Genomic DNA, 12874 nt, shown 5'->3' with positions numbered 1-12874 from the left:
TGATTTAAAGAATAGGTAATTTTCTGATGACACATTGTCTTTACCAATTAAATTCCTTCGAAACTATGTTATGAATATTGTGATAAGTAAAAACTAAAAATTTGTTGCTAACGTTTCTCTTATTTTCTTGTTGTCTCCTGATAGCGCTTCATTAAAAGTATAACCCCAGAGACGGGAACAGAAATTCCACTGGGAGGTATTCACATGAATGCTGTGTAACCTGGAAACATTGTCCTTTCCTGTTTGCAAACAACGCACCCCGTTCTGTGCCTAAGGAAAACTTTATAAACCTCAGACTGTCTATGGTTCAACTACCCACACTGCACTGGATCATGCCAAGAAGACAGACTGGGCACAGGTCACGTCCCTAAAGTTATCAACCCAACAAGTACAAGGTCCTATACAAAGAATATTAAATGTCCATGACTGAATAGCAGTGTGCATGTGTCTTATGATGTTGAGAACATGGTCTTATTTTAATACTGGGCACAATATTCTCTGACTTGAGAGCAAACTAATTATTATATTTTAACTTTTATTAGGAACAGATCCAACAGAGCTCAGAATCAAAGTACAAAGAAATACAAAGATATGCAGAAACAATAAAACTGATTGTCATCAACCATAAAGCTAATAGAAAAAAATACAAATCGAAATCCATATAAAGCAAAACAACAAATGAAAGATGGACCAACCATTAATGATTTTGACATATGATAGGTTTCTGTGGAACACCCTTGCTATTAGCCAGATGCTGTAAGTCCAACCCAAAAGTCATAAGATAATTATATTATTAGGTTAGACCGTATATACAGTGTCCGGTAATGGACGAGTAGTAAAACATAGACCAGAAAAGCCAGTGAAGGTTGTCCCTTCTATACAGATCCAATATCCCGAGAGACTACGATTGTGATTTGGACCATCCCCATTGGGAACCTTTACCTGGATAAGCCCCAAAATGTCCTAAATCTAATTACATTCTTTAGATATCTTTATATTCATAACTGACTTAATCTAGCTCTGCTTTGACGTAAATGACTAGATGTAATATAACCTGTGTATGGCTGCATGTTGAGGTATTTTGGGTCTGCCGACTATAAATGGATTACTCATCGAAACTGAGGGTAAGGAAAAAATGACAAGAATATAGTCATGGCCGAAAGTGTTGAAATTGTTCCAGAAAATTAAGTATTTCTCCGACAAAATAATTACAATTACACATGTTTTGTTATGCACATTTATTTATTTTGTGTTTTTTGGGACAGCACAAAAAAACCCCCAACAAAACAAAACAGAAAAAAAGGAAATTGGCCATAAATTGACACACAAACCAAAAATGAGCTGGACAAAATTGTTTGCACCTTTTCAAAATTGTGGGTAAACAACTTTGTTTCAAGCATATGCTGCTCACTCTACCTTACCTGTGGCAAGTAACAGATGTGGGCAATATGAAAATCACACATGAAACCAGATAAAAAGGGGAGAAGTTGACTCAATCTTTGCATTTTGTGTCTGTGTGTGGCACACTAAGCATGGAGAACAGAAAGAAAAGAGAACGGTCTGAGAACTTGAGAACAAAAAGTGTTAAACAATATCAACAATCTCAAGATTAAGCCCAAATCCTTCTGGGAAAGCACTTTGTGGACAGAGAAGATAAAGATAAAGCTTTTTGGTAAAGCACATCATTCTACAGTTTACCGAAAACGGAATGAGGAAGAACACAGGACCAAATATATAGGTCAAATATCGTAGAGGGTCAAAGATGTTTTTGGCTTTTTTGCTGCCTCTGGCACTGATTGCCTTGACAATGTGCATGCCATCATGAAGATTACCAAAGGATTTGGGTCGCAATGTATTGCCCAGGGTCAGAAAGATGGGTTTGCAACCTAAGTCATGGGTATTCATTTCAGCAGGACAATAACCCCAAACATACTTCAAGAAGCCCCCAGAAATGGATGGAAACAAAGTGCTAGAGAGTTCTGAAGTGGTCAGCAACGAGTCTGGATCTAAATCCCATTGAACACCTGTGGAGAGATCTTAAAATTGCTGTTGGGAGAAGGCGCCTCCAAATATGAGAGACCTGGAGCAGTTTACAAAAGAAGAGTCCAAAATGCTAGTTGAGAGGTGTAAGATGCTTGTTAACGGTTATAGGAAGTGACTAATTGCAGTTATTTATTCCAAAGCATGTGCAACCAAATATGAAGTTGAGGGTGACAACAATTTTGTCCGGACCATTTTTAGCGTTTTGTGTGAAATTATGTCCAATTTGCCTTTTTTCTGTTTTTGTTTGCGTTGTTCCAATACACACAAAGTAAATAAACGTGAGTATAACAAATACTGTAATCATTTTCCGGAATAAATTCTTCATTTTCTGAAACAATTTCAATGGTGCTAACAGTTTTCCACCATCTGTATGTAGTGGTAAACCCTACCCCTGAATATGCTGGTCATCTTCATAGGAACGCTGGGAAAACTATTGGTGTATCTAATGGCAGTTATTCATTAATGCACCATAATTCCATTCACTTCTAAGTCATTTAAAGTGCAGGAATATTAATAACTTGCCTTTTAAGATAGGATATCCATATCAAATCGGTCAAGGTCAACTCCTGGTACCCCCACCTATCTGCTGTAATGCACTGGAAGTGATACAGCTTAGGCTGCTTTCACACATCCATTTTTTGCCGTCCGGCACAATCCGGCAAAAAAACTGATGCAACGGATCGAAAAAACGGATCTGTTGCATCAGTTTTCTCCATTCGTTCCCTCCATTTTTTGATGGATCCATTGTGCTACTGAGCATGCACAGTTCAAAAAAACGGATCCGTCGTTGGATTCCGTCATACGCCGGATGATGACAGATTCAGCGCCCATGGACTTTCATTGTAAACTCACGCCGCCGGATACGGCGCCATACGGTTTTTCGTTGGAGACAAAAAAACTCTGCAAGCAGCGTTCCATCCGGCCACCGGATCAGCTATTTATACCAGATCCGGCAAAAGCCGGATGCAACGCAAGGCCATGCGTCACAATCCGGCGCTAATACAAATCTATGGAGGAAAGAACGGATCCAGCGGCAATAAACGCCGGACCGTTCTTTCAGTTTTTTACCGGATTGTGCCGCATGGCGAAAAACGGATGTGTGAAAGCAGCCTTATACTGCAGGGTCTTTCTCATTTACATGTATTAGAGAAAGTTTGCTGTACCATTCACAATGTAGATAACTATGACATTTTCAATGGCTTATAGTGAAAAAAATTAGTCGATATTTAAGCAAGATTTCCAGGAATCGGACCCTATCCTGAGGATAGGTCACCAATATCAAAGTCGTGGAAAACCTCCTACAAGGGCAGCCACATTATACAGACTCCTTATACACCCCTCAATGTCATCATCACAAAGCAAAAATGACTCCCGTGTTCCAGCTCTTGTGTGGCTTCATGTGAACAGCGGTTTTGAATACAATTTCCACCTCCTCTGCCAATCTCAATCAATAAAACAATATGTCTAACACTATTGTAGGTAGTATAGTGGGGAAGAAAAAGTTTGATTAATCAGACTTGTAAATTCTTCATTCGTCTCAGCTACATGAATAAAAAACAATAGTAATCCAAAATATAATTTTATAATACAAAACTGAAATGACAATAGAGAAAGTGTCATTTTATTTTAGATTTTTCATAAATCAATAGTACATGTGACTATAACAAACGTTATAATATATCTTATCTGAGAAATCTGCTTCTTTCTCATCCGGGACTTATTCATTATCATTCTCTATTAATGGGTAAAATCCTGTATTCAGTGAATACAGAGTTTCCCATTACTGAGATAGGAGGTTACCGTTGGTGCTCATAATGTTCTATGGAGAACTGTAAGTGTTTCAGGAGAACTTGCAGGAGAGGTCAGTCTCTTCTTTAGCTCCTCCCCGCTCCATAGAATTTTGAAATCACCAACTGCCATCTCCTATCTCAGTAATGTAAAAATCTGTCTTCATACAGATTTTACAGACGTTACCCATGAATTGAGAATGAAAGATCAGTCCATTAAAGGGAACCTGTCAGGTATAATATGCACCTAGAACCATGAACAGTTCTGGGTGCATATTTATAATTCCTGCCTAACTGTCCCTGTATCTAGTAAAATAGAGAAAGAGATCTTTAGAAAAAGTATTTCTAAAGATCCTTCATTATATGCTAATGAGGCCAGTGACTAGTCGCAAGGGCGTTACTTTCCTTGGCTATTCGGCCCCCTTAGCATGTCAGTACGCCCTTGTGGTGTGCTAACATGCTAATGAATGCGCAGCGTAAGAGGCATGGTCGCTCTCACCTCTGCTGCTACCGTGCCCGACACTGGATATTGGCTCAGTGCGCATGATCCCCGGACTTCGGGTTATGCGGACTATGAAGCCAGGTGTACATTTTCTGGCTTCAAACTGGTGTAGTGCGCATGACCGGAAGTGTCGGGCACTTCTGATCATGCGCACTGACCCCTATACCCAGTGTTCTGAGGCGCTGCAATGGACACAGGTACGCACATTACTGCCGCTCATGACGCGAGGCAGTGGGCATTGAATAGCATGTTAGCACGCCCCTGTGGGTGTACTACCATGCCAAGAGGGCGGATTGAGCGTAGGAACTAACGCCCTTGGGACTAGTCCCTGCACTCATTAGCATATCATAAAGGATCTTTAGAAATACTTTTTCTAAAGATCTCTTTATGTATGTTACTAGATACAGGGACAGTTAGGCAGGGATTAGAAATATGCACCCAGAAGTCGCCATGGTTCTGGGTAGATATTTCACCTGACAGGTTCCCTCTAAGAAAAAAAGCAAAATGTTCTGTTCTCTCTATGTAACAAAATACTATTGATTTATGAAATTAACCTTATTCATAAAGGCTCTAGGACCGCCCCACTGTACCTTCACATCCGCTCAAGTTTGTCTGCAATTTATTAATAGCATTTTCTAAAACCCTATCCTTTGGAACTGTACTGAACAGCACCAAACACCCAGTCTAGCTGTGACGTAACCATGTTCTTTATGCCAAGAAGTTAGACTTTTTCAACACTGGGAGACCAATTCTCATCCTCTAAAAGGGAAGCGATCACATTGTACATGCGATTTCATCTGTGGGCAGCATGTTATAGTAAAAAGTGGGCTGAGTAGATTGATATATAGTTTTTTTGTGAAAATATTGAGTATGAATTCTATTTTATACATGTATATCAATGCACTTTTTATGCTTAGAAGTCCAGTGGGCGGTCCTAATCAATGATTGACAAGTATCTCTGTGTGCGCAGCCATACTGAGTCAGTTACTAAACACTGAACTTCATAGGCGCATGGCAGAAGAGTGTGCAGCCGACTGTACAGTGCAAGTGGCTCTCTACTATATAACTATATACTAATAGTACTAGAGTGGTGCTGCAAGTCAAAAGTCTACATAGGCATCTGAATAAAATGGTGGGAATACATAGCCATTGTAGCATAATACAGGTTGTATAGAGCCATAATACACACATGTGCACAAGGCTATACCTGCCTCATAACAAAAAAGTATTCTAAAATAACTTAAAGTATATTTAATATATCATAATAGTTTATCTATATATTTTTATATTTTATTGAGAGATATTTTAGACCGCTCATCATTGTGCCAGGAGGACGTGGCACATAAATTATATTTATTATACTTCTTACAACTTGCAGACATTTTATTTTGATATAACTTGTTTTTTTCTGCATTTATTCTGGAAATAATACCTGTAACTAGCATAAAAGCTGTAAAATGAAAAATGGACTGACTAGTTAAAGGGATTGTCCACTACTCGGACATCCACGTCTCTATTAGAGTGTTTGCTCTTATTAAAATAACAACACTTGGACCGGCTTCACACGTGCGCATGAATCGGATGATGGAATCCCATAACAAATCCGATTGCACTTGGACTAATATAATTCAATGATGCAGGTCAGATCTGCCAGTGTTTCCTCAGCTATGCCAAGACAGGCAATGGAGAAGATGGAGACATTAATCTCTCCATCTTCTCCGCACCTGAGATCGGATTCTCGCATGTGAATCGGAGCACAGTAGATGACACTCGTGTCACGCTCACAGCAGAGCCTGAGCTGAATGTCATTGACATATTGCATCTAATTCTCTCGCATCGGATGCTATAAGCTAGTGTGACCCTGGTGACTCCCCTCCGCTGCTGATGCCGCAGACCTGACTTCCTCTTGATGTCCTAGTCGTCTGAAGGCAGGGTAAGAAGCCGGCGCTAATGGGGCCCAGGTTTCATGTGATGTATCAACATCACGTGAGCCCCCCAGGAGAGCGAGTGCCGACACTTCTGGAATAGTCCCGGCACTGGAAGTGAGTACAAGTGTATTTATTTTAACAAGGGCAAACACTCTGATTGAGAAGGGGTTGTCCAAGTAGTGAACAATCCCTTTAAGTACAAAATTATATTAAGATTTCCATGTACCATGATATCACGTGGTTCACCGATCACCCTTATCCATAATACATTACTAAATTATAGATGTAGTTAGCTGTGTAATATTGAATGGTCATGTCCTTTCATACAAATCATCATGCTGCTTTGAGGTTTTCTTTTGGTGATTCTACATGTATGTTTTATATCTCATTAATTTCCTAAAAATGTTTTACCAGTAATAGTATTTTACAAAGTCGCAGGAATATTCATTGATGTAGCGCTCTTCTTTTAAAGGAATTTTCTCATTAAGGCAACTCCATTTCATGTTCCCATAATGGTGTGTGTGTGTGTGTATATATATATATATATATATATATATATATATATATATATATATATATATATTATATATATATATATCATATATGTATTAGATTGGGGTCCTCTTGGACCCCTGCCTGTGAGCCAAATTAAATAGTCACTGCACTTTGGTCAACTGAAGCCATCTTTGTATTCCAAGGACTATGTAACGCTATAAACGCTGCCTGGCTGGCCATGGTGTCCCCCCCAAAAATCGCTGCCGAAGGTGTCTGCATTGGGACAAGCACCTGGGGGCCGCACTTTAAAAGGGGTTGTATATGATGAAATCACTCCTTCATTCATTTTTCAGACTATAATTTATAAATAAAGGGGTTGTCTTATCAGGACACCCATTATCTATATGCGATTAGGTCATATGGACATTATAGAGAGCATCTAGCTTCTATGAGGCAGAATTGGGAGACAATCTGTAAGCACTGATCCTGGTGGACTAAGCTACAACATGACATCGTAGGACACAATATGACTAGATGTGTTTTCCCCAACGATAATGTCTTGGGTTTTGACTGGGTTCAGATATCCATGTTCCTTTATCCAGATAGGGAATGTAATATCCCAACCAACCATAGGTTTCCTGACCTGAACTAACCGCCTCATAAACATATATAAGGCTGTTAGTTTGGGTCAGCAGACCGGTCTCCCTGTCAGTTTCCCCCTTGAGTCTCCTCCGTTAGTCTCTCCTGTCAGTCTGAGCATTGCAATCCATATTCAGATTGTGAAAAATGGATGTCTGAATTGAGTCTTAGGGAAACACTACCTTCAGTTAAAGCGAACCTGTCGCCTCCAAAAATACTATTTACCTCCAGAAATATTGGTGATCTGTTAGTAAATAACATTTAAATCATGTCTGGATGCCTGGGAGGAAGGAAAAAAATGTGTTTGTATTCTCCCTGCAGCTGCCTACCTCCAGTCACCGGGATGGTGTGGGGAGCAGTTACTCTCACTACACTTTGATCGTGCTGTAATCACCCCATAGTTTTCCCTTTTCAGAAGCCGCAAGAATATGGCAATATTAATTTTATCCACTAAACACTGAGGAAGATGGCTGCCCCCCCAAAAACACACAGTTCAAATTGCACCCTTGCTGCAGTGTTAGCATAGTTTTCTTTAATCTATACTAGGATACAGTAGGATCACAACAACCAACAGCAGCCTTCCCAATCTCATCCCAAACCTGCACACTCAGACTGTTTGGACCCAATACACCATTTCAAGTTGTGGAACACATAAAAATATACTGTGAGAAATACAAGGTGTCAAATTTGTAAAGAATGGGTCAAATTGTGTAATATAGGAAATGTCACATTTCCATTTGCACATTACATTTGTCTGTTGTGTTTAGAGTAATTCCTGAACAAAACATATTCAACCTTTATTGGAAAGAGTTTGTAAACCCTATGCATGTTCCACCACCGCTATTCGACTGCACCGGTTCCCTCGGCAATGAGCCATAAAAAATTACTCCATTCTTTAGAAAGGAGAGAAAATGTAATAATTAAATTGCAAAGTTCCATTTTTTACAAACACTAAAATGACAAGTCTGCAGTCTCTATGTGTCACTCTATGTGACTGCAGACTTGTGAATCCACACATGTGCACTGAGGGGGACACGCCGGTGTCCAAGCCGGGAACGAGTATGTGATATGCATGTTCAGAGCCAGAATCTGGCTACATAAGGGCGGCCTCACTTAATACACTTGCACTGAGAAAGGCTGTATCCCTCTAGTTGGATTCTGGCAAGGAGTTTCCATACCACACACTCGCAGCCACATGACACTGACGAATCCTCACAGTGAACAGTGTGCGTGATATGAGGATTCTCAAGTCTGCAGTCACATAAAGTGGCACAAGGAGTGACTGCAGACTTATCATTTTCGCCAGGACAACCCCTTTAAGGCTTCAGTTGTTGCTAAACTTCTCTTATCTCCTTCAGTTTGAGTACAACAGCTGTGATACAGCAGATTGAATCTACAGTCATTGAATAGTTCACCCGATTCAATATTATTCCAATTATTGCAGCAATATCTTTTTTTATTACTTGTAATTCTTGTTTATTCAGGCTCTGTAGGTCAGCAGAACGGACAGATGGTGTTTTTTGTGCTGCACAAGAAAAACAACGCATTATTTTCAGCAAAGTGGGCAAAAGAATTCTATAAATCCCATCAACTAGTTGTTTTTTTCTTATGCATCGTAGACTGACCGGTGGTGCAGTTTTGAAATTCGCAACACATCAATTCCTCTTGTGGCGGCAAATATACTGTACATTATATTTGCAGATAGACTTGAGAAAAATTCACAGGTAAAAAAACCCACATGCATTTTATTGCGTTTCTGCAGCTGAACTGCACAAAAAATGCAGGTATAACATTATCAGTTATAGTTTTACCAGGGTTAAGTAACAGAAAGAATCCAAAACAAAACAGTTTTATGTAAAACATGGCAAACCCGAGATATAAACTACAGCATAAAAAAATGCAAGTAACCTAGCTTAGCCAATTGTTGGAGAGAAGCTGCAAGCATTAAAAACACCAACTACTCATTGTGATAACCTAGCCATTATGGGGCATTTACACTAGACAATTATTGTGAACTAGGAACACTTGTTGATAATCGCGCAGTTCATACGTTCAGGATTTGGTCAGTATTTTACATCAGTATTTGTAAGTAGAGATGAGCAAACTCGAGGTTCGGTGTTTGTACCAAACAAAGACTTTACAAAAAAAAACCCCAAGAGTTCAGGCGCTTTACTTATGCTGACAATTCACGCGAGCATCACTGTGCTCAGGTACCCTCAGTGCTCAGCTCAGTGCGAGCCGCTTGCAGTGTTTGAACGGTTCATACTGGGGGTAACAACAGCTTTATCGGATGTAGTGTGCACCAAAAAAAAAAAAGGGAAAAACTCTGCCCATCCGCCTCTGGAGGTGATATGTTTATGGCTGCTTGCATGTTGGCGAACACCCGAACTGCCCAATTAGTGACTTCCAATGGGGTTCAGGTCAAGCCCGGGTTCCAAACTGAACTTTCACAGATCCACTTATCTCTATTTGTCACCAAAACCCAAAACCAGGTGAGGAACAATCAGAAGAACAGTATAAGGCTTAAGACACACAGCATGAAAATCGGAGCAAGTGGAATGCGATAAAACATCGCATTCCACTCGGAACAATATTAGCCTATGTGCCAGCACCCATGAGCGATTATTTTCTGAGCCCTAATCGGACCAAGAAAACAATCGCAGCATGCTGCAGGTGCAATGCTATCCTTGTTTCTCTTGCACCCATTTAAGTCTATGGGGCAAGAGAAAAATTGCACTGCACTCGTGGTACACCCGTGTAATGTCAGTGCAGAGCGAGAATGGCAATAGCCGGCAACGGAGGAGAAGGGGAGATAAATCCCTCCCTTCCCTCCGCAGCGCCGGCCCGCCCCCTGCAGCTGTGGTCCAATCGCACAATCAGATCTCAGTCGCAGTGACACTCGGCTCCCGCTGTGCTGCCAGTGTGATCCGAGTGTCATGCTAGGATCGCAGTAGTCCCCCATGTGACCCCAGCCTTAAAGAAATACGTGCACCACTTCTGCATTTTTCACCCATTTCTGGCTTTGATTTACAAAAACTGATGGAAAATATTGAACGCGGTCTAAACAGACTGCCAATCATATGAAAACCGATCAAAATGCTCGTTTGTTGGCTGAAATGATCTTTTGGCTGACCAAAAAAAAAGGTCGTCCTGAGCAGCACATTGTCCTATGTGAACTGCTGGCAAGACAGCCTATTCACACTGAAGGATATTACTTATTGGGGTTGTCCCGAGAGTTACAATTTACATGAATCTTTAGACTGCAGTTTCATACTGCATAGATTTTTTTTGTAGTGGATAACCAAAGTTATATAAATAGGTATCTAGACGGACTGCATATACAAAATAGAAAATTTGCAAATAATCTTCTTTTTAAAGTTAATAATGCAATCATAAATCTGTTACAAATGTGGCCGGTTTATCCCATATCCCTTTCCACTGTTCTGTACAAATTGTACAATAACGCTCTGTATAATGCCTCACTATAAAAAGGAACATCCTTAAATTCCTGGACGGTGTTTCATAGTAAATGTGCGTACATTGGTTGTTTGTTTAAATCTATAAGCAGAAAACATTGGATTCTGAGAGCGCTCTGCATTCTTTTTTGGCAGATGGTAAGTTTTAAAATCAAATATTTAATTTGCATAATTCACCTTTTTTACAAGCAACCCCAGCAGACTCCGCTATCTATGACAAGAGGCAGCTGTTATAGTGTAGATAATAGAAAACCTTCATAAATAGCTGTTACATTACTTTTGTATGGTTTATATTGCCCTTGTTGCCAAGTGATACATTTTCCTTAATCAGTAAGTGTAGATATATTAGTCTAATGTTAAAGTGGGTGATAATGGATGAATGATCTATATATTTACAGTAGTCTGGTTAGTGTGCTGCTTCTCATGGTTCACACCTTATTGTACCGTTTTCCCCTATATATATATATATATAAATATATATTTGCACTGTATTGGATCTGTAAACCCCAGTGTATGCATACATATATTGCACTTTTACTCTGCAGGTAATATGCTTTCATTAAAGGGGTTATGCAGCAAATAAAATTGGTTTAGTAAATGCTAAAATAAACATTTTTGTTATTCAACTAAAAATATTGAGGGATTTCATCACTTTTTTTTTCTTTTGTCTCCCTATTTCTGCGTCAGCGGAGTATGTGACAGATAAAACCTGGGGAGCAGATAGCATATAATCTGGGGAGAACAAATGTGCTGTTTTCTATGGGACCAGAATACTGTCAATGTAATTAGCGAGAAGAGCTGCACCAGAATAATGTGGGGTGAGAATAACTCATGGTTATGAGGGTAGAGGGGATTCAGCTTTAGGCAGCGTCGATAAATGCCAAACCCCTTTGTCTCCTGGCATCAGTAAAGCATGTGACCAGAAAGAGGGAACTACAGAACGTACGGTCCTGTAATATGTGATGAAATCTCTTAGAATTTTTAATAAAGGTAAATTACAAGCATATTTTGTTCTTTGGTAGTTCTTCAATTGCTACCATTTGAAGAACTATTTTCATTCCCTTGACATTTCCTTAAAGGGAACCTGTCATCAGAAATTTTGCTTTAAACCTAAAAGTTTCCCCCTCTGCAGCTCGTGGGCTGCATTCTAGCAAGGTTCCTGTACTTTTTGTGCCCCCTTTTAAACCAAATTAAACACTTTATAAAGTTGTACCTTTTTGTCTGCAATTCTTGTAAATCGTCCATGGGGGCGGTCTCTGTTGCGTCCGTTACTGTCCCTCCTTCTGGTTTACGCCGTCCCCCATTGCTTCATTTCATAGATCAGGACGCCGCCCACTGCGCCCGAGGTCCCGTGCACGCGAGGACTGCTGGTGACGTGGTCGCAGGCACGATATTATGGGCGGCGCTGTGAATGCATCACAAGTGCCCGCCCATAATACCGTGGCCGCGCTCTCCCCTTTGCCTCCTGCGTTCTGCGCAAGCGCTGGCCAAATGATCCGACGTCACCTTTCCCATCTTGCCCTGCAGCAGGAAATAGATGGGAGGAGCGGATCAGGCCACCACAGGTTACGAGGAGACGCTTGCGCAGAACGCAGGAGGCAAAGGGGAAAGTGCGGTCACGAGGTTATGGGCGGCACTTGCTGATGACACTCACAGTAACGCCCATAACCTCGTGCCCACGCAAAGCGTCACCAGCGGTCACACGTGCACACAGTGCACGGCACCACTACAGTCGCACAGCACATGCGCGGGACCACGGGCGCCCAGGGGCGGCGTCCTGAGGTTTGAAATTCAGCGTTCGGGGGCGGCGTAAATCAGCAGGAGGACAACAACGGACATCAGGCAGCCCGCCCCCATGGATAATTTTCAAAATTTGCATACGAAAAGGTACAAGTTTATAAAGTATTTATTTTGGTATAAAAGGGGCCACAAAAACTATAGGAACCTTGCTAGAATGCAGCCCAGGAGCTGCAGAGGGGGAAACTTTTAGGTTTACAGGTAAAT

The 12874-nt window shown here is 40.7% G+C and overlaps 1 protein-coding gene across 1 annotated transcript in view; it reads left to right on the top strand.

Moving 5' to 3' along the window:
• The window catches only part of SLC6A4 (solute carrier family 6 member 4), a 205412-nt gene extending 193442 nt beyond the window's left edge, over positions 1–11970 (top strand). The window contains exon 14 of the mRNA XM_075335240.1: positions 145–11970. Coding sequence (XP_075191355.1) covers positions 145–219 — 75 coding nt within the window. The 3' untranslated portion in view covers positions 220–11970. The remainder of the gene's footprint in view (positions 1–144) is intronic.
• Positions 11971–12874: the final 904 nt, after the last annotated feature.

The sequence above is a fragment of the Anomaloglossus baeobatrachus genome, chromosome 2 (assembly GCF_048569485.1).
Source record: "Anomaloglossus baeobatrachus isolate aAnoBae1 chromosome 2, aAnoBae1.hap1, whole genome shotgun sequence".
NCBI lineage: Eukaryota > Metazoa > Chordata > Amphibia > Anura > Aromobatidae > Anomaloglossus > Anomaloglossus baeobatrachus.
The sequence above is the reverse complement of the archived record's forward strand: the minus strand, read 5'-3'. Positions and strand labels throughout refer to the sequence as shown.